This window comes from Manihot esculenta, chromosome 13, assembly GCF_001659605.2.
Source record: "Manihot esculenta cultivar AM560-2 chromosome 13, M.esculenta_v8, whole genome shotgun sequence".
In the NCBI taxonomy this organism is placed as follows: domain Eukaryota; kingdom Viridiplantae; phylum Streptophyta; class Magnoliopsida; order Malpighiales; family Euphorbiaceae; genus Manihot; species Manihot esculenta.
The window spans coordinates 14,128,657-14,149,762 of NC_035173.2; the positions used below are offsets into that span (position 1 = coordinate 14,128,657).

The window sequence follows — 21,106 nt, forward strand, 5'->3', positions numbered from 1 at the left end:
CCAATATTCAACTACATTAAAAGAATTCAGCCACTCATAGCTGAATTAAAAACAGAAAATAAAAGGGAAAAAGAGAGAACCGAAGAAAATCAATTATGTGTTGCGCTGGGCAGCGGAAATTGCCGAGAGGAATTGGAGAGAATTGTGTCTGTTTCTTCGGCCACTAAAGGCTCTTTAAATAGAGCTAGAGAAGAGTGTGTCCTAAATTGGAAACTGCTGGCCACGTGAGAGAGTGAAGGTGCGGGAGTGGGCTGTCCGTGTGTTGGAGTTTGAGGAAGTGCGCTGGCGAAAATGTGTGCAATCTTGGCCCTTTGTGTGAATTGATGAGGCGCAGGGCCATGAGTGCAAGGTGGACGGTGCGGGTCCTTTTGCGCGTCCTTGTTGCAGTGCCTTGGCGGGGCCCATGTGCGTGAACGTGCATGCCGCTTGGTCCATGTGCGGGAGTGCATTTGGTGGGCCCCTGTGCTTGAATTGGAGTGTTGCTTTGTTCCCGTGCAGGAATGGACTGGTCCGTTTAATGGTCCCATGTGCTGAGTGATGAAGACTTTGGCGGGCCCATATGCTTGGCTTGGTCCACGTGAGGGAGAGCTTGGTCCATACGCTGGAGGAAATGGGCTGCGGGATTGGCATGAAGCGCTTGGTCCATATGCTTGGCCCAAGTGCTAAATTACTTGAATATTTAAATTTCAAAATATTTTCCTCCTTTAGCTCGTCTTGAATCTAACTTGGCAAGCTTGCTCTCTTTTGCTCCAAATAAGGTAGTTTTAGGGGGTTTTCTCCAAATTGTCCTTTTATACTATTTTCTGTAAAATAATATTAAAAGCAATAAATTAAGTAGAAATCATGTAAATATTCATCAATAATATTAATATAAAATGGACTAATTTATGCTCTATCAAGGACCAACCACTGCCGTTTTCACGAAGATCACAGTCATACAACGGAGGACTGTCGACAATTGAAATATGAGATTGAAAGACTAATAAGTGACGACTCTCTCTGAAAGTTTGCCAAAAAGGATAGGGAAGAGAGGAGACTTGAACCCGACTGAAAGTTTGCCAAAAAGGATAGGGAAGAGAGGAGACTTGAACCCGAGGCAACAACTCCTGAAACCACCCCTGACAGGGAGTCTGTGGGGATTATTCATATAATTGTAGAAGGACCTAGTGATGATCAGGAAAAATAAGCAAATCACAAATGTAATAGCTAGTCTAGTAAGCTCGGCCTAAGTTGGGAAGGACTATCTAAGATCTCAAAGGTTATTCACCCGAGGTCTTGTAGGCTGACCAAATTGGATGGCCGAGTCATGGCATATTTGTAACCTAAGGAAATTTTATTAATAACAGTTAATGAGGTGTTTTTTTTTATATATTGTGTTCTTAAGTGACAAGGAACGATGGAATTTCCTTCTTCAAGAAAAGATTAAGGAGCATTCATTGCAGGCCACAAGGTGGGTTCCACTAGGCTAGGCCACAAGGAGGGTTCCGCCATGCCACAATTCAGGTGTTAGTTTCACTAAATAAGGACACAAGACAGGCTCCGCCAGACCACAATCTGAGTGTTAGTCCAGCTAAAACAAGCCACAAGACGGGTTCTGCTAGGCCACAATCCGGGTGTTAGTCCCACTAAACCAAGCTATAAGACGGGTTCCGCCAGGCCAGGCCACAAGGCAGGTTCCGCTAGGCCAGGTGTTAGTCCCACTAAATAAGGCCACAAGGTGGGTTTCGCCAGGCCAGGCCACAAGACAGGTTTCGCCAGGCCATAATCTGAGTGTTAGTCCCACTAAATAAGGCCACAAGACAGGTTCTGCCATGGCACAATTTGGTTTTAGTCCCACCAAACAATGCCACAAGGCTGGTTCTGCTAGGCCACAATTTGGGTGCTAGTCCCACTAAATAAGACCACAAGACAGGTTCCACCCGGCCACAATTCGAGTGTTAGTCTCACTAAACAAGACCACAAGGCGGGTTCTGCCAGGGCATAGTCCGGGTGTTAGTCCCACTAAACAAGACCACAAGGCGAGGATATGCCAGGCCAACCAATTGGGTGTTAGTCCCAATGGCATTTTATGCCAAAGCCATAAGGCGGGTGTTAGTCCCATATGAAAGAGTCTAAGGCATTTGATGCCCAAGCCACAAGGCAGGTATCTGCCAAGCTCAACGATCGGTGTTAGTCCTATATAGAAACTTCTCTAAGTTATTTCATGCTTAAGTCGTAAGGCGAATATCCTCCAGACCACATGATCAGGTGTCGGTCCCATTTTACAAAAGGGTGAGTTATTTTATGGCTAGCAGTTAGATCAATGACCAGGTGCTATGATAAGTTCTTGACCCTTTAGTAATTTTTATCAATTCAAGTCTGGATGGGCAATAGATGGAGGAAGGTTACAGATGAGCACACAAAGATAATAAAGATATGAGAGAAAATATTTTCATTAAAACTCAGAAGATTACAAAGGAGGAGGGATGACTTCAGGAGTCTCCATTACATTAGCATTCCCTATATCTATTACATTTTCTACAGGGACTCAGTCGAGATCATCAATCCTCTCCTCCTCTTCCTCATCCTTGTCCTCTTCCTCCTCTGGAAGGATGTCATTTGTCCAAGCAAAATCCTCTGAAGAAAATCGCTTTACCAGCTCCTTTTTTACTGAGTCTTGGCCCTCGACAAACATCTCTCCTCCTCGAGCCACCGTCTCTTGAAGTTTAGCCTCTAAGTCAGTAATTCTATTGGAGGCGGCTTAGTTCTCCACAACCTAAGACTATAGCTCCTAGACTTGGCATTGAAGCATGGCCACTTGATCCTCAGCACTCTTAGCCTGATTCTCAAGGGCACGTTTGGAAGCACTAGCCTCACCTAGGTCTGCTTGGAGTTTATCTACTGACTCTAGAGTCTCTTTCATTATGCCTTCCACTTTGGCAATCTCAGTCTTCAGCCTTAAGCATTCCTCAGTCAGGAGTCTTCTGTCCATTTCTTGAGCACCAAACTCCCGCCTTAGGACTTTATTATGCTCTTTGGCCATATAGGCACAGAGGGCACTCTCTAGGGCAGAATGCATGACGTTGTTAAAAAGCTCATCAGTCTTGACCTCATTTAGGCGATGACGGTCTTCGGGCCTCAGGGCATTCTTGGTTAACAGGACGCTAGGTTGGGATCTTCAAGGAGAGAGGGTGTTCGGGTTAGCGCGAAACGTTAAATGTTAGGAGGCCATGAGGAATCAACCCTCATGTTTCACAGGAATGGGCTCAGTAAAAGTGGGGACTTTAGCAGAAGGCTTGGGGACTAGGATAAATGTAGAGGCACCCATTGGAGAAGACTCAGGCTGGAAGGGAGCTGACTCTTCTACTGTAGGTTGGGGAGGAGGAGGATGAAGCATGACCACTTCTTCTGCCCGGCAACCACGCTTAGGAAGGGGATTAGTTGTCCTAGTGACAGCTTTGCCTTTGCAGGCAGTATGCACCGCTTCAGCAAATTTGCTTTTTGACCGGCCATATCTGTGTAAATTGAAAAGTAAGAAAGTAAGGTAGTTTGAAATCTAAAAGAAGGCAAAAAAAAAAAAAATACCTTGATCTTTAGCCAAGGAAGTGCTCTCCCCAAGGTTGGGCGGGTGAGGACCCCGAGTCTGGCTCGCTTGGAGATGACTCTGCCAAGACAAAATGACATTCCTCACTGCCTTGGTAATGTCCATTTTCTGAGGGAACCTAGCCATCATCAAGAGAAAGGGTAAAGCCTTATCCTCATCCCCATCCTTCCTCAGTTCCACTCACAAGTTCTAGCTCATTCGAAGGCATCCAAAACCCTAGACGGTGTGACGGAAGATAAAAAAACTTGTTCTTCTACCATTTTAATGAAGAAGGTATTCAATTGAACATCATTTGGCGTTTTTACCCGCTAAAAAATCAGAACTTTTCATTTACCAGCTGGGAGAAGAGTGCCACGCTCGACTCAATTTTGTTATTAGAACAAACAAATCGGAAGGCCACCAGGATTCTCCAGTTGTTGGGATGCAATTGGGAGATAGAAAGTTTGTGAAACTGGAGGAACTCAACAAAAAAGGGTCCATAAGGAACTGAAGACCCACCTTCAGCTGCTCTTCATAAACTATGATGGTATCCTCTGTAGAGATTTAGTCATCTGTGCAAACGCCCAAGAAAAGGGCAAAGACACAGAAGGTTTCCCGAGAAATCTAATATTTGTTGTGAAGGCGACCTATATCTTGCTTCATTATGATGGAAGGAATGTCATTGATTAGACTGCCTTCGCTTTCACAAGCCACCCTCAATGGAAATGAGGCTGTCAGAGGAGGAGCTCGAGGCAGAACTTTCACTGGGAGTAAGAGAAGAAGAAGAAGAAGAAGTATTCCCATCTTAAAAGGAAATGAAAAACGAAAATTACCATAAAAAAAGGGAGTATAAATAAGAAAGAAGGAGCAACAAAGTTTTTCTAGAAGCAAAGGTTACAGTTGTAAGCAAAAGTGATATTTGGAGAAGAAGAAGGGATCTTATAAGATAGTTTTGGCTACAGGCTTTAAATGCTCGAGAAACAGGGCAGCTATCATTGAAGGGCTAGGTAGGCAAAACATCGTGAGCAGGAAAAGTCCAATCTTAGTGGGCCACGTGCCTCAGATTGTGAGAACAACTATCACCTTCAAATATGAAGAATCGAAAACTAATAGGGGGACCTCTAATACTACACAAAAATCACCCAAAGGGAGTTATGAGTTGTCACCATAAAATATAGTCATGTGGCAAAGATCTGATAAGCGGATACATGATCCCACCCAAAAGAAAGAAGACCTGGATATTGTGACACCCGGTCCTTCATCAAGTCTCGCCCGCCCTTAAATAGATCGAGTCTTCACATGAAGTTACCGTTAGTAGGTACAATCCAGCAGACTTCTATCATGCCTATAATCACGGGATTACCGACCAGTTAAACCAACGAGATTCCATATCAAACAGACTGTCACATCATCGCCATATTTTCAAGAAACACTATATTAACTCCATCCTGTTATAGCATAAAAACTAAAAGGGAAAGGTACACAATTCTCTTACACAACTACTCTCAAGTTCTATATTCGCCCTATTCTCCAGTTTATTGACTGGAGCATTGAAGTGACTGTCATAAATGTCAACCACCTCTTTTTTTTTTTTTTTTTCTCTTATAAATTTAACCAATCATAATACATTTATGTTTTCAGCCACATCAATACATATAATTAATCTACTTTTTAAACAATTTTAGTTATAAGTACATTGAATCACTTCCATCATTCTTAATTATAAATTACACCATTATGTTTTATAATGTATTTACATCCTTTATCATATATATACCTTATAGATTATCAATAGTATATATAAATGTTGAAGAGGGGAAGAAATAATTAGGATACCCAAAATGTCTATAATTGGATTCATTAATTACAATATTTTTATTTATTTTAATTAGTTAAAAAATTATTATTATTTAAAAAATCTTTGATTGGCCTGGTTTGTAAGATTAGTTTCTTATTTAAATCAAATCCTAGTCCACTAAAAATTATTTAGATATTTACATAAGTTTCACAATTTATTAATATAATTTTCAAATTATTAGTTCTATTTAAAGTTAAACTCTAATTAGTTTTACCATTAATTAAAAACATTACTAAAAAAATCCATTTAAATTAGAAAATTAATTTCTAATTTTTAAAGATTTTAAATTATTTTTTTATAAAAATTATTTCAAAATAAAAACTTTGCAAAATTTAATCATAGAGTTTACGAAATAAAAACCTCATTATTTAAATTAATCATAGAGTTTATATATATATATATTATTAATCCTTATTATACTTGATACTTTTTAGAGGAGTTTTTTTTTTGCTATTATTAAATTTAAAATATTATCTCACAGTTTTATAAATGTTCAACCATTTTTTTTCAAAAAATAAAAAATAAAAAAATCGCTTCTCCTTCAAGTTGATTCATTTTATAAAAAATAAATTGATTCCAAAAATAAGAAGTTTATAATTCTATTAAAAAATTGGCACTATTAATATAGTAAGAATTAAAACTTTTTATTATCTATTGAATTTAAATTAAATTTATATTATTTAATTAAATATTTCCTTTATTAATTATAATTTAAAAATAATTAAAATGACACCTGTCAACTAATAAATAGTGTGAATTTAAAATTTTAAATTAATTATATTAATTTTATAATTTCTTTATAGAAGCGTTGCTACTAGTCATGGTTTAAAATCAAATCGAATAAATTAAAAATTAAAATTTTAATATTTATATAAACTGAATAGAATCGATTTTGATAAAAAATTGAATCGAATTAAATCAGTCTGATTTAGTTTGATTTGATTCAATTTAATCAATTTGAATTTTTAATAAATTTTTTATTTTTTACTCTTTATTTTTAATATTTTAAAATTTAAATAAAATATTTTATTTAATCTCCCTATATTATTGAAAATAATATATTATTATCACTGATTGGTTCGATTTAATTTTTTTAATTTTTTTTATTAAAACCAAACCGAAATAATCAAAATTTTTAAAATTAAAAATTAAATTGAACTGAAATGTATAAAAAATCGAACTAAATTTTCAAATTAATTAAATTTAATCGATTTTTTCAATTCGATTTAAATCGAATACTGGTCACCCTAAACGCTATAATATTTAAATTAAATCTAACTATAAGTGATATTAAAATATTATATAATTTTAATAACTATTATTAATTATTAAAATAGATTATTAACTGAAATATTAAATATGCATACACAACAATAATATTAAGAATTCTTAAAGTAATAAAACATTATATAATTTTAAAACTTTTGAGATAATTAAGAATTCTTAAACTAATAAATCCAAATTAATATTAAATAATTTTGAGAAGGATTGTTAAAATAATAATGATAATATTTTTAATGTGGATGAAAATTCAATTTTTTAATCAAATATACTAAAATTAAAATAGTTTTTATATATAATATTAATTTTTAAATTACAATTTTTTTAAACATAATTATGTGATAAAAAATGAATTACGAGATAAGAATAACACGCAGTACACTATAAATTGTCCTTAATTTTTTATATTATTTATAATTATATAATTTATTATTTAAATAAATTTATTTTAGAGTTTATATGTTTTAAAATTTTAAAAATAAATGTGGTAGTAATTACTAGGGATTTTAAATTTTTTTATTTTTTAAAAGCAGTTTTAAAAAATTTAAATGTGTAAACAAATTTAAAAAAAAAAAAAAGAAACCCATTTACTTTAAAAAAATCCATTTCCGTAAAAATTTAATTAAAAAATTAAATATTTACTTTTTTTTTTACATATAAAATCTAAACTTGTTAACTTCTATTTTAATGGACTAAAAAATTTTATATACATATGTTATTTAATTAATTTGATTTCTTGGATTAATTTACTATTTTAATTTAATTTATATTTTATTAAAAAATATAAAATTAAAATTTTAATAAATTGAATATTTTATTCAGATTATTATATATTTTTATTGTAATTTTTTATTATATTACTTTTCTCTCATTAATGAAAAATATTTTAAAATTTATATATATATTTAATTATTTCTTCTAAGTAAAGTTAGATTATATTTTTAAGACCATTTTTTTTCTTAATTAAATTCATAATATGGTTTAAAAATTTTAAATTCTTATTTGACTATTAAAAATTAATATGTTATTATAATGTTATAATATATAAAAATACATAAAAATATATAAAGTACAAAATCATGGGTTTAATAACATGTTAAATAAAAATTAGTACAATTAAAAGCCACTAATTAAAATATATTAAATGATATATTATTACTTTTTGCTTATATATATATATATATTATATTGATACTGTATAAGATTTGTTTAAAGGATTGATAGTGTATATATAAGATTTGTTTGAAATAAATGGTGAATTGTAGTTACCAAATAAGTCTACGTAATAAAAATATGATAAATAGATAATGTGACTATCATAAGTGGATAATATTGTTACACAGAAAAATCCAAACACATTAACATTTGATTTATCACCAAAACTCGCTTTATTTTAAACGAGTTAAATCTCGGTATAAAATTACAGTTAACAGATAGAATTCACCGAACTTCTATTATATTTATAATTACAGAATCTCTGACCAGTTAATTCGACGAAATGTCTTATTACGTTATCGGCCACATCATCCCGTATTATTATAAAATATTATATTTAACTCAATTCTTTTATAATATAAAAATTAAGGATTACAGAAATAAAAATATATAATTTTCAATCTATTCAAATTTTTAAACAATTCATTCGATTTTTTAATATACTGACTTAAGTGTTGATAGAGTTATATGATATACTAGCTTATTTTTTGATATACCGACTTAAGTGTTGATAGAGTTACATGAACACCCATTGTCCCGCAATCTCACGTTCTCTTTCTTACAATATAGTCAATCATATCACAATTTCTTCTGACCGAATCATTTGATCCAATCACAACATAACTTTATTTTTTGACTGAATGTATAAAAGATTATACAATTAAAACTAATTATATTATGTAATGTACATTAATAATTAAGTTTAAAGCTATTAAGCATTATTTTTCATGAAAAAATGACAATTGTTTCAAAAACTAAACCGAAACCGAAAAACCATTATTAGATTAAATCAGAATGGAACAGAAAAACAAAACTGAATTCATACCAAATCTCAAGTTTGATTCTAATTCCTAAATAAATCTCCAAATCAAAATCAAACAGCATATCCATTTCATATCAAATAAAATTCAAAATTTATAAATCACAAAATGGAAGGTTTAAATCTCTATATTATTCACATTTTAATTTCCAATATATTTAGAAAAATTCACTGTACATATTACGATTAAGCTCTTAAAAAGTTCCAAATTATTTGGCAGTGTAAAAATGATCGGTCTTGATGATACTTGGGAGTACATATTACATCATAAAGAATTTATTGAAACAAAACCCACAAGAAAACTTATATACAATTTATGGCTGATTGCCATTCTGCCAAAAAAAATAAAAATAAAATTATTACACAAAGCATCTTATACCTCTCAATAAACCTAATGAACTGGTAATAATACATGGTTTCATGAACCAATGCCATCACTTCTCTTTATTCTTCCCTAATCAACAAGCAAGAGCATCTTCGTGCCTCAAGTGTATAGTCTTAGGCGTGTCGTTATAGGCTCTCGGCACAAAGGACAAGTCGAAATGGTTGCAGCACAATCCTTGCAAGTCTTCAAAAAGGAATGGTAATAATAAGAACAGGGAAACACATGTACAACACGACTAGTCTAAATCTAGGCCTTGTTTGGTTCAAATAAATTATTTCCTGAAAAGTGAACTTTCCAATAATAAAGGAAGAATGTTATTTTACTTGAAAGGCGAGGACTAAAATGTAATTGGGAATAAAATATATATTCTTCCAGAAGTTATGGATAAATTTCTTATGACTTTGTTTGAGACCAGCTTCATATCAATATTCAAAAATTGCATATCTTTTAATATTATCTCTCCAGATCATTTTAGGTCTACTCATTTTTCTAATTCTACTGCTAATTTATCACATTTTCATACAGGCACATTCGGTTTTCTAAGCTCGACAGAGCTTGATATTGTGAAACCATCTATCTTGACAATCTGACTTTGTCCCCAACATATATTACATGTCCTCTCTGTTGGATATTGGTATTCATATAACCTTATCCATTATCAAAGTATAAGACATCCATCTCAACATCTAGATTCCTTCCACACTCATCTTGTGGTTATATTGTACCTTTAAAGCTTAGCATTGCATGCCAAACACCATAGCAGACCTGATCACAGTTCTAAAAAACCTATCATTCCCTTTGTCAAGAATCTTACAGTCGCATAACACACCTATGAAACTCCTCCAATTCGTCCATCCAATTTCAATCCTATGAATTAAATCCTAGATATTACCTCATTCTTTTGAATAATAAACCTGAAAAACTGGACTTGATTGCATTTAGACACCAAATCCCCTCCAATAGAATACTCCCTTCCCTTCCTTCTATGAAAGACTCAATGTAGACATCCAGTCTTATTTCTACTCAGCCTAAAATCATTACCCTTAAAGAGTCCTTCTCCACAGCACTAACTTTTGATTAACTTCATTAAGGCAACATTATCTGCAAACAACATTGATTAACTCATCCATAATTAAGCAAACAAGTGCACGTTCTAAGTCGATCCCTAATGTAAACCCACTATTAGAGGAAGCTTGTTTGTATCATTCCTTATTCTTACACTTTTAATCGCATCCTCATATTAAGGTTGAATCCTTTCTTTTCTAGCATCATACAAAGACCTTCTCTTGATATTTGGCATTGACTCAGACTCCCATTTAAGTGTTTTGCAGTTTCCTGTTTAAGATCTTCCTATTTGGATTAAGAACTGTTTATTTTAATTAGGATTTAGAAAGCTTATCTGTTTCCTATTTTGTGGATTTTAGAAAATCCATATTTATGATGGAGTGGAGCTCTTGTCGAATAAAACAACAAAAAACATACATAAATACATGAATACTTTTATATATATATATATAAACCAACAAAAAGGAAATAAGTTTTTGCAATAATTTTGGAGGTAAATCACCATGCATGATTGCACTCTTTTCTTCCTCCTTGTTCCCCTATCTTTTCTTCTAGAAGGCTGCCTAATAAAGTATCACCTGCATTCTTTCTCCTCTTTGGAACTTTTTCTTTGCTCTTGCACAACTATACCCTTGTTTATATTTCCTAAGGTTATCGATATTCTATAAACTTAACCATGTTCATTCTCTAGCAAGAATAAGGTTGTGTATTAGTTCAATTAGTTCAGTGAGAAATTCATAACATTTCCAAACACCACTGTGTTTCTAGATTGACATTAAATGAATAATTCAACAATTAACAAAATAACTTACCATATGACCGCATCCAAATGCCATGTCTTTTGGGTTTGTCAAGCAAATGGGGCACACCTAAAATAAAAGAAATAGCAACTCAGAACCACAGCTTATTTCAATATGAAACTAAGGCTTTTTTGTTTCGCGGAAAGCATTTTCCAAAAAGACATTTTTCGCGTTTTTCTCGTGTTCAAAACATTCTAGGAAATTTAGTCGAAGGAAAATATTTTTCCTTGTCAAAAGAAAATTAAGCCATTTATAGGAAAAGAATTCCTCTTTTCAGAAGAGGAAGTTAGATTGAGGATTTTGAAATCTTAACATTACTAGACTTTCTATACATGATGTTTATTAACATTCTTTGTTTTTTTTTTAACACATCTATCAAGCAGTGAAAAATAAGTCATTTCTTGGATAATAATTTCCTTGGAAAACATTTTCTATATAAAAATTATTTTCCGCGAAACAAATGGAGTCTAACTTAGGAGATATTTAGGGGGAAATATAATACAGGTTCTACTGGAGCTGTAGGTTCAGCTGCATCAAATGTTCTCATGGTTGGGATTGATTTAACTGCATTATCATGATCAACGACTTCACGTGGAGGAGGAAGTGGCCTTGTACGAGGATGGGACCTCATTTGAGCGAGACTTGATTCTCTACTGCACAAGGAAATTGTTTACATGTTCAAACTCCTAGAGCTGATAAAATATTTGTTATTAACTAGAAAAGCACTTGAGTCATACTTGATGTAATGAAGCCTTTGAGTCGCTCTGTATTGGAATGGAATTTCCATTAAGGCAGCAAGTGCGAAGGCTGCTTCTTTCTTTGATGTTTGTGTGTTCTCAGACATGATTTTAGTAAAGTTAACAAACTACAGGAGGAAATAAAAAATAAAAAAGATAGAGAAGATTATCAGAATTTATGCTACCAATTTTAGTTAATAATGTTAAACAATCAATTTTCAAATGTTGGAATAGGACAATACTTTACAAAGATGCACCAAGTGGGATTAGTTTCAAACAAGTTGGTTACAAACCACACCAAAAAAAACATTAATCTAAATATGCTTCTATCTCTGCCCACTTAATCCCCTCTAAGGTTATTCTAATCAGAATTGTTCACAGGCTGTTTCCCCAGTCATATTGCCTGTCTTTTTCTTTCTTTTATATGTTTCATTTTGTTACATATAATAAGAAGACTAGTAAGTTAGGTTATGGAGGGAAAGAGATGTTTAGTAGTTAAGAACAACATAATGGCAGTCACACTGCTCTCCTATAAATAAGGGAGTCAGTTCTGTATTCAGGCATTCAAGAATCTATATCAGACTGACTCCTCTCTTCTAGAATTCTCTAGTCCCTTCTCATTTTCTCTCTATTCTCTTCTCATCTAATCTGTTTTCTTTAAATCTGTTCTCATCTCATGTTCCACTCGACTCTCTTCTTTAATCTCTGTAACAGAGATTATTAGATCTGGTTTTGAACATATATATCATACTTCTTGATTCATCTAGTCATGTGAAAAAGTTACACAGCCTTATCAAATATACCTGGAAGTTATCAAACGCACGTTGAGGAATGTTATCATCAAATTGCTGCATTGCATCCCATGGTCCATCCCCAACTCCAATCAAAATTATTGAGAGAGGATATTGGCTGTTCATTAAATTTCCCAGAAATCAAGAAGGTGAGGAATGCATAAATTACAACTTGAGATTCAGAAAGCATTATGTACCTAGCAGCAACAATGGAGTTCACAGTTGCTTGCTCTTGCGGACTGTAGCTCCCAAGTGGAGTATCAGGACTCCTAGTAACCTACATAATGTTGAAAACATCAGCAGCCATCATGAAAAGAAGGAAGCAGTTCAATAAAGGAATGAAGTATATAAAGCTTTTAAGAACCTGCCCATCAGCAATGATAACAAGGACATGGTACTGTCCACTGCTGTTTTCTACAATGTCAATTGCTGCATCAATAATTGGAGCAAATGCAGTTGGACCTATAGATGTGGATTTGAAAATAATCAGTATCAATTATCTGCACCACTCTGGTCTTTCATCCAAAAGCTCAAGTCAGAGGTCATAAAGAACATCACTAACAGGTGCTAGCCATGACCAGAGAAAAGAATTAGAAGCAACACATATATCATTTTGAAAGTTCTCACAAACTAGTAGCTACAGTACAGTGGATAAGGATCAGATCTAATAAGTAATAAATAATGATTATTCAATTTACTAGATCATCACTTTTTGAAAGTAGTTTACTGGATTAAGAAGAAATTTCTGGACAAAATTTATGTTTCCAAGGGTGAATGGAAACTTGGCCCGCTGACTTCTAAAGATCCTGTGCAGAGTTTGTGTTTTCATAAATTTGCCTCCATTCAATTGCTTAAACTACCCCACTATATAGAGTTTGTGCTTTTATAAATTTGCATCCACTCAAATCGCTTATATTGCCAGCACTGCGTAAAGTTAGTGACTTATTCTAGGTTTTATATGTATTATTTTTATTTATACAACTCCCAATTGTTTCTTTTTGCCACCACTGTGTTGCAGCCTTACAGGTCTTTCTCCTCTGGTGGGCCAAGCTAAATTAGGGCCTGGTGCATTAATGGTTTATGCTAGAAGAAAAATGAGGAAACCTCAAAATGAAGAGGTGGCTGGGAATTCTGAAATGTTAGTTACTGGGAGAATATTTGGTGGGGACCCCAAGGATAAAGGACAACGTGCAGCAGGGCATGAAGATTCACATGACAGGCAATTGGCTACATAGAATGGAGAAGCTCTCTTCATTAAACAAGTAATTTTGTATGTTTGTTTCGGCTAAACTTGGGCCAAGGATTCTTCTCTGGAATTCCTTTGGTATTCTCTTATTTTGTTTGTTCATCGGTATTGTAAGCAAGTGAAGTCTCTGTTTGTGTTCTTGAGAGTAGAGTTGCTGTAAAAAAATTCAAACTGTTCTTGATTGATTCAGTTAATGATATACAGCCTTCTACCAATTCCTTGCAATAAAAATACCTAAATCTATCAAAAGGCATTCTAGTAATGGGACTTTGAGGATTTCTTTTCCACTAAACCCATCTCTAAAGCTGACTAATGATTTTCATAATGCATGTATGAATAGCAATAGATCATGTTTGATATGAATCTGTAGAACAATGAAGAAGAACTTTTAGTTCATTGTACATGACATATTCCCCAATCAAAATAAGGTTCTTAACCATGATTTTAAATTGGGGTCGTAGCCACGTTTGTGGTTGTAGGTAACCGTAACAGGCTTGTAACAACCGTAAAATAATGGTACCGACCTAGCGCTATGCAAATTTTTCAAAACAATTTGCAAAGTTAATAAAATGAATTAATATTGATAGGTATAAGTCAGAATAACGTAGATAACTATATAATCGACATAATATATAAAATATAGACTATATAACTTAAATTAAACATCATTAAAACAAACTAATAAATTGAAATTAAGCAATAGACTGCAAATCAATTTAAAAAACATAATTTTTATTAATAAAAATTTATTTTTCTAAACTTATACCTTAATTTTTATTTATAATAACTAACATATATATTAAATTTATAACTTGTCCCAAATATTGAACTACAATTACCATTAACAAATAACAAATAAAACTTATACATAAAATTTAGAATAAGTTATCTTATAATTAATTTAATGAAATAGATTTCAGTAATATAGTTTAAAATAAGAAAAAATCACATTATACTATATATCAGGTAAACTAATAACTCAAAAAAATTTTAACACAAAATTAACATCAAAATGACTTTTAATCAACAAAAATATAAGAAAAGTAAATGAAAAAAAAGCAAATTATAAAAATAAAAGCAAAAAACAGAGAAATAAATTTATCTTTTAGAAGAAAGACCATAGTCAAAACGAGGTTCGAATGAGAATCGAAATTTTCATTTCACAAATTGAGAATTGAGAATCGAATTTAATCATAAAATTCGCTAAGACTTCCAAAAATCAATTAAAAATAATATATGTTCTAAAAATAATTTAAAAAATATATCATAATGACATATTTTGATAAATATAGAATTATTATTTATTTAATTAGAAATATTCTTCATAATAGAATAATATGTATGAATTATGTTATATATATATATATTTTTTTTTTTGTTATAAATTATGAACTTTGGAATTGTCGACAATAGTTATTATTATACATATATCGAAATTCTCATTTAAATTTGATCAAATGATTAAATAGTAAAAAAGATAGTATATTAAAATATTATAAATATAAACTGTCATAACAACTACAATTAGTTAACTTAACTGAAAAGACAAAAAAAAAAAGAAAAAGACAAAAAGAAGGAGCGGGGAAAAAATGGTTAGTGGAAGAAAAATAGTTGAGAGAAGGTTGTATATACACTTTTGTATAGCAAAAATGAATAAGATTTTAAATTTTGAAAATATAAGGGCTAACAAACTCTTTTAAATAATAAATTATACCAGGTGAAAAATTCTTTGATTCACCTTATTCACTATCAATTTTTTTATTTAGTCACAATTCATATACCCTATAAATTTGAATTGCTAGGATATAGGATCAAATCGAGAATTGTAAGGTTCGAATCGAGAATCAAAAGGTTCAGGTACATTTAAGATTCACCTATAGATTCGAATCGATTTGTTGGAAAAAAAAATTTGAAAAGTAAGATTTGAATCGAGAGTCATAAGATTCTAACAACAGTGAGAAAGACAATAAGAAATAGAGTAGTTTATAATGAAACTAAGCTTATAAGAGAAAAATGCAGCCAAAATAAATTGTTTGAGAGAAAAAGAGATTTTGAAAGAAAAGAGCTCTGAAACTGCTAGAACTCATTGGAACCTTTATGTTTGGATCTAAATAAAAGGATTAAATTATTGATAATGGTGAAAGACAATAAGAAATAGAGTAGTTTATGATGAAACTAAGCTTATAAGAGAAAAATGCAGCCAAAATGAATTGTTTGAGAGAAAAAGAGATTTTGGAAGAAAAGAGCTCTGAAACTGCTAGAACTCATTAGAACCTTTATGTTTGGGATGTAAATAAAAGGATTAAATTATTGATAATGGTCGTTATCGCTACGTAACTTTTGGTGTTGTTACTGTTATGCATGAAAATTAAGGGGGCCTTTAAATAATGAGGTAACGGGTAACAACCTCCCAAAAAAAATGCTATTAAATAACGATCGTTACATACGTTATTGAAACCATGATCCTAACTTTCTTTTACAAGGATACCTAATACCCAAGGAATTATTCTTCTCCGACTAGAATTTATAAGTCACATATAAAGGTACACAAACTCTATAGCTTAGCAACTGCAAGGAAAGAAGTAAAACAAACTTTGAAAGCAAATAATAAAAGAGAGTTTGTCAAAAACCTGACAGCTTTAAATATGGAACAATCTCTCTATATCGGGCAAGAGCTTCCTCAAAACCATGACACTGTCGATGATCCGGATAAAAGCTGAAAACATATTTATCATGTGTTGTTGCTACCAGAAACGAGGGGAAAAAAATCAGATAACAAATCCATGAAATTCACTAATACATACACTATATATTTGGATTGAGTAATTTGTAGAAAAGAAATGAATTCAATTCTCACACAATTATATAATTTTTGGCATGATTTCTGTTTCTTTTAAATGAATTTTTTAATTAAATAGAATTGAATTCTTTTGCCTATTAGGTTTCCAAAAATTAGAATTAATAAAAAACGAATTAATTGAATTGATTAATATAAAATTATAATTTCCAAAATTCAAACAAGGGGGATGAAGTATCACTAACCATCTCCGAATCCAAAACAAGGTATTAAATTATCTTCATCGAAAGGTGACAAAGTACGGCCAATGATAGAGATTGCTTGTTCATAGGGGTTTGGTGTGCTCCCAATCGCATGGAGGCTTTTACGATGAAATGAATGCCTGCCTACAGTTGATCGAATGAAAAAATTTTCCTCCGCTCATTAAAATAAAGAGTATATTAGTTCTTGGAAGTGAAAGAAGAATCACCTGTCCACTCATTACTCTTTGTGAAATCAATACCAAGAATTAAATTTGAAGATTCAAGACCAGCATCTCTTAATGCAGAAATAACCTGGGTATACATAACAAACATGCTGTTATTGGGTTTTCTATTACAGAAGATGTGGTATTCTCATCCACTAACCTCTAAGAATGTGTTAGATAATCAATTCACATACAGCAAATAATCTTGGGTTTCATAAAAAGAACTAAGAACATAGAAAAGATTACTTGATTCGAGAATAGGTAAACTGAGATAGAAAAGATCACTTGATCAGAAAAAAGTGAACAGAGAAGGCACATCACTTAGGTGATATATTTGTTAAAGTAATAGGTCGGGGACATCTTTTTCAGCTCCATGGGCACAATTATATGCCAACTTGAGAAAATTCATGAGAATAAAAGCACAAAAAGCATAAGGTCATCATGCAAATAAAGAAATAACATGCAATAGAATATTATACTCATCAGCTTTAGCAGATTTCTAGTAAAACCTACATAAGATTGGGTGATGTTACATATAGAAGAACTAAGTATAGAAATAAGTAAGTAGTTTTGGCGGGAACAATTATTTTTAGCTGTCTTTGTATATAAACAGCTGGAAAAGGCCTATTCAAGGCATTCATTCATCAACAAAGCCAACTACTTTTCCCCCTAAATTCTCTCTCTCTCCTTTCTCTCTAGATTCCTGTCACGTATTCTAGGAAGAAATATAGAAATAAGAGGGATTTAAATGTATAGCAGGTAATATTACACCTATTATAGGTTGTTATAGCTAGTAGTGAGGTTGTTAGAGATATGAGTTTACAGCTGTCAAGTTAGTTATTGAGAAATAATATATATCCCAGTACAGCACACATGTAAGGGCATTCCAATTTTTCCATCAATACACATACAGCTTACCTGCTTCCCTCTAAAACCTTATTCTCTGTCCAAACAGTCTCTTCTTCTCTATTCTTCTCTATTTCTCTCTATTCTGCCTTATTTCAACCTGTTAGAGCAAGTGTCCTAACAATTCCCTCCCATTCTTCTGATTCTCTCTCCTTTCCTCTCTGTTCCTGTTATTCTCAGTAACTACCACTGACATTATCAGATCTGTTAGGGAATTATCTAACAATTGGTATCAGAGCTCAGCTAATTCTGGCTAGAATTGGTGAGATGACCAGATCGCAGATCATTAGTGCCGACATTGTGAAATTGGCAGAATTCAAGGAGCAATTGCGAGAATTGCAGGATAATTTCCATTGAAATTCTAAAGAATTGAAAGGATTGAAGAACCACATGAAGACTGTATCCAATAAGAATTGATTGCGAACACTGCCAGTCTCAAGAATTCTGTTCTTGATGAGTTAGAAACCTTGTTGATTCATCTGGTGGGAAATAAAGGCAAAGGAATTGCGGACGCTGAGGGAGAAACTTCCAGTGGTGAAAGCAGAATCATCTTACCCATGCCGAGGGAACAGGGGAGCAACTCTCAGCCTGCTGAAGCCGCAATTACAGCAGATCAGACTTCAAAGGTAATCACCTCCCTAAAATAAAGTTGATTACCTTTGATGGAAATGAACCTAGGGCTTGGATTAGAAAATGTGACAAGTAATTTGAAGTCTATAAAGCCCCTAGAGAACAGAGGATAGGGATTGCAAGCCTCTTCTTAATTGAAAAGGCTGATGCATGGTATCACAACTAGAAGAAAAGTGAAAATTCTGATGTTTGGGAGGTGTTTGACAAAAATCTGTGCAAGATTTGGTGAGCCTGGATTAGAAGATATGGTGGAAAAATGCATGAGGATTAGGCAAGGGGGCAGTGTTGGGGAATACCAAGACAGATTTGAGGAATTAAGGGTTAGAATGAAACATTAACGCCAGGGCTGGAGGAACCCTATTTTCTGTCAGTTTTTATTGGTGGATTAAGGCATGACATTAGACCTATGGTCAAGATGTTGAAGCCTAAAACACTGTTGCAAGCATGGGAAAGTGCCAAATTGCAGGAAGAGTTAGTAGAGAACAGTAGAAAGCCCAGGCCATTCATTAAAACCTATCAATCAAATCCTGGATCTTACAAAACCAATGCCTATTAATCATTTAGGAAGATAGACTAGTTCCCTTAATGGCAGCTGTATTAGATTCTTGCTCTGGGAAGATTACCAAAAAAAAAATCATAAATATAGACTTAAGCTTGCTGCTGAAACAATCAGACCCGACTCTCATATATTTCATTTACCATCAGAGGAAAATAGGAAATCAACATTCAGATTTCCTACATCTTTCCACATTTAAGGGAAGAAGAAAAAGAAGAAAAAAAAAGAGTACTGTTAAGTGCTAACACCTTTGAAATGAATTAATTTTCATATTTTTCTCTACAAGCTGTGTCACATCATCATTTATCAGGTAGTTAAATAACTGTCTAGTTTCAAAGCTCTTCCATTCTTGTAATTTACAACCTTATGACACTACTGCGATCACAAGTGCTTAACAAACAGCTTATATGCTTTTCTATCTATCAGGACAAAAAATAAAATCAACTCACAAAAGAAAAATGACAATAGAGAGACCAGAGAGGGGGAAAAAAAGGCTCTGTAGCTAAGAAAACAAATGACTAGAATTCCAATATCCATAATCTTTCAGACTTCCACAATTCAATAGAAGAATCAGTCAATACCTGATCTAGAGAATTGAAATTGTCAGCTATATACGTTGGATGCTTGCTGTGTTGATAATTATTATCCATGGAACTTCCTGAAAAAGAAGCAGGTTGTTCATGCCTGTGTTGATAATGATGATCAATTGAACTTCCTGCACTAGAAGTGGTTTGCTGTGGTTGCTCCCCTTGATGATAGTAATCATCCATTGAACTTCCTGAATAATAAGTGGGTTGTTGCGAAATATCATCACGAGGATAATCAAAGTTTGATTCTCCATTCCCCATGGATTCAAGGAGGTTTATACCTACATCAAAAAAAAAAAAAAAAAAAAATGAAGACAGTTTATAAAAAAGCAATATCAAGAACACAAAATTAATTACTATATAATGTATGTGATTTGACCAAGAGAAACATTACTAGTAACTAATGATGATGTACTGTTCAAACTTAATAAAAAAGGAGGGTGCACTAGTCCTCCAACTGGAAATTTTGTTCATTGTTAAGCCTCAAACGAAGATGGCATGTCAGTTCCAACATAAAACTGGACCCAAATTTTAGCCACTTGGCAACGCAGCACAGATTTTGAATACGAATTTATCTTATATCGCCCAGATGGGGTGGACCGCTAAAGAATAAGAAAAGATGCAAGCTTCATCTACCTAAAATGTTAGGTTCCATATAAACATATTAGCATCTGAGGGAGAGTAGAACTAAGAAAGAGACAGAGTTCACAGTAAGATTGGAATATCTTTTGAAATTTCAGGAATATACAGATTAACTTAAATTGCTTGCAGTTCTTCAATTGTTCACAAGCTAACTCCATCAAAAGAATTACCAATCCAAAACCCCAACATCAGAAAAGTATCAAAGCACAAAGATCGAAAGCATATACAGACACAAAATCCAGTAATGAGAGATAGGAAAAGGATTACCAGTAAACAGAATCTTCAGAAAGAGAATAGCAAAAGCTGGATTCTTGATGGTTATTCAGGGTTAAAAGGTTTCAATTTTTTTTTCTTTTGTGCCTGTTATAGAAAATCAATGACCAAAAAATGAAGAATGGTCCAAGTCACTTTAAAAAATATATTTCCCCTAATCGACCCTTAGCCGGTTGAGTTGGCTTTATGTTGCGTGCACATGTTGAATTTCCCAACTTTCGGATAATTTTTGTTTTTAAAGAATAATTAATGCTTCGTTTCTTAGGGTTATTACAAATTTGGTCGCAGTCCAACGGCATTCCTTCATCTAAACCAAACATGCGTTTGCGTGGCTTCTAAGTTCTGACCTCGTTTGCACGTTCTTGCATGTAAGCTTCAGCCACCATAAGGCCCTGTGTACAGCTGTAAATTAACGACTTTGACAATGTGTACCATCCCATGAGTTCTACCCTGTCACTCTAGCATCTTTTATTTTATTTTATTTTATTT

At 32.9% G+C, this 21,106-nt stretch overlaps 1 protein-coding gene across 2 annotated transcripts; it reads right to left on the reverse strand.

The window, feature by feature from the left end:
- Positions 1-8,928: 8,928 nt before the first annotated feature.
- On the reverse strand, positions 8,929-20,768 carry LOC110630291 (E3 ubiquitin-protein ligase RGLG3). 2 transcript variants are annotated; one of them, XM_021777710.2, is made up of 12 exons: positions 20,612-20,768; positions 19,697-19,983; positions 17,027-17,111; positions 16,803-16,943; positions 16,391-16,504; positions 12,879-12,976; positions 12,712-12,791; positions 12,527-12,632; positions 11,724-11,851; positions 11,489-11,636; positions 10,999-11,055; positions 8,929-9,304 (listed from the first exon to the last, which is right to left on the reverse strand). In XM_021777710.2, exons 2-12 carry the CDS (start codon positions 19,961-19,963, stop codon positions 9,221-9,223), a joined length of 1,308 nt encoding a protein of 435 aa, XP_021633402.1. In that variant the 5' UTR covers positions 19,964-19,983; positions 20,612-20,768; the 3' UTR covers positions 8,929-9,220. The 2 variants fall into 2 exon arrangements, with proteins under 2 accessions (XP_021633402.1, XP_021633401.1); XM_021777709.2 differs by having other exon boundaries at positions 11,489-11,639; positions 20,612-20,762.
- Between the last annotated feature and the right edge of the window lie 338 nt (positions 20,769-21,106).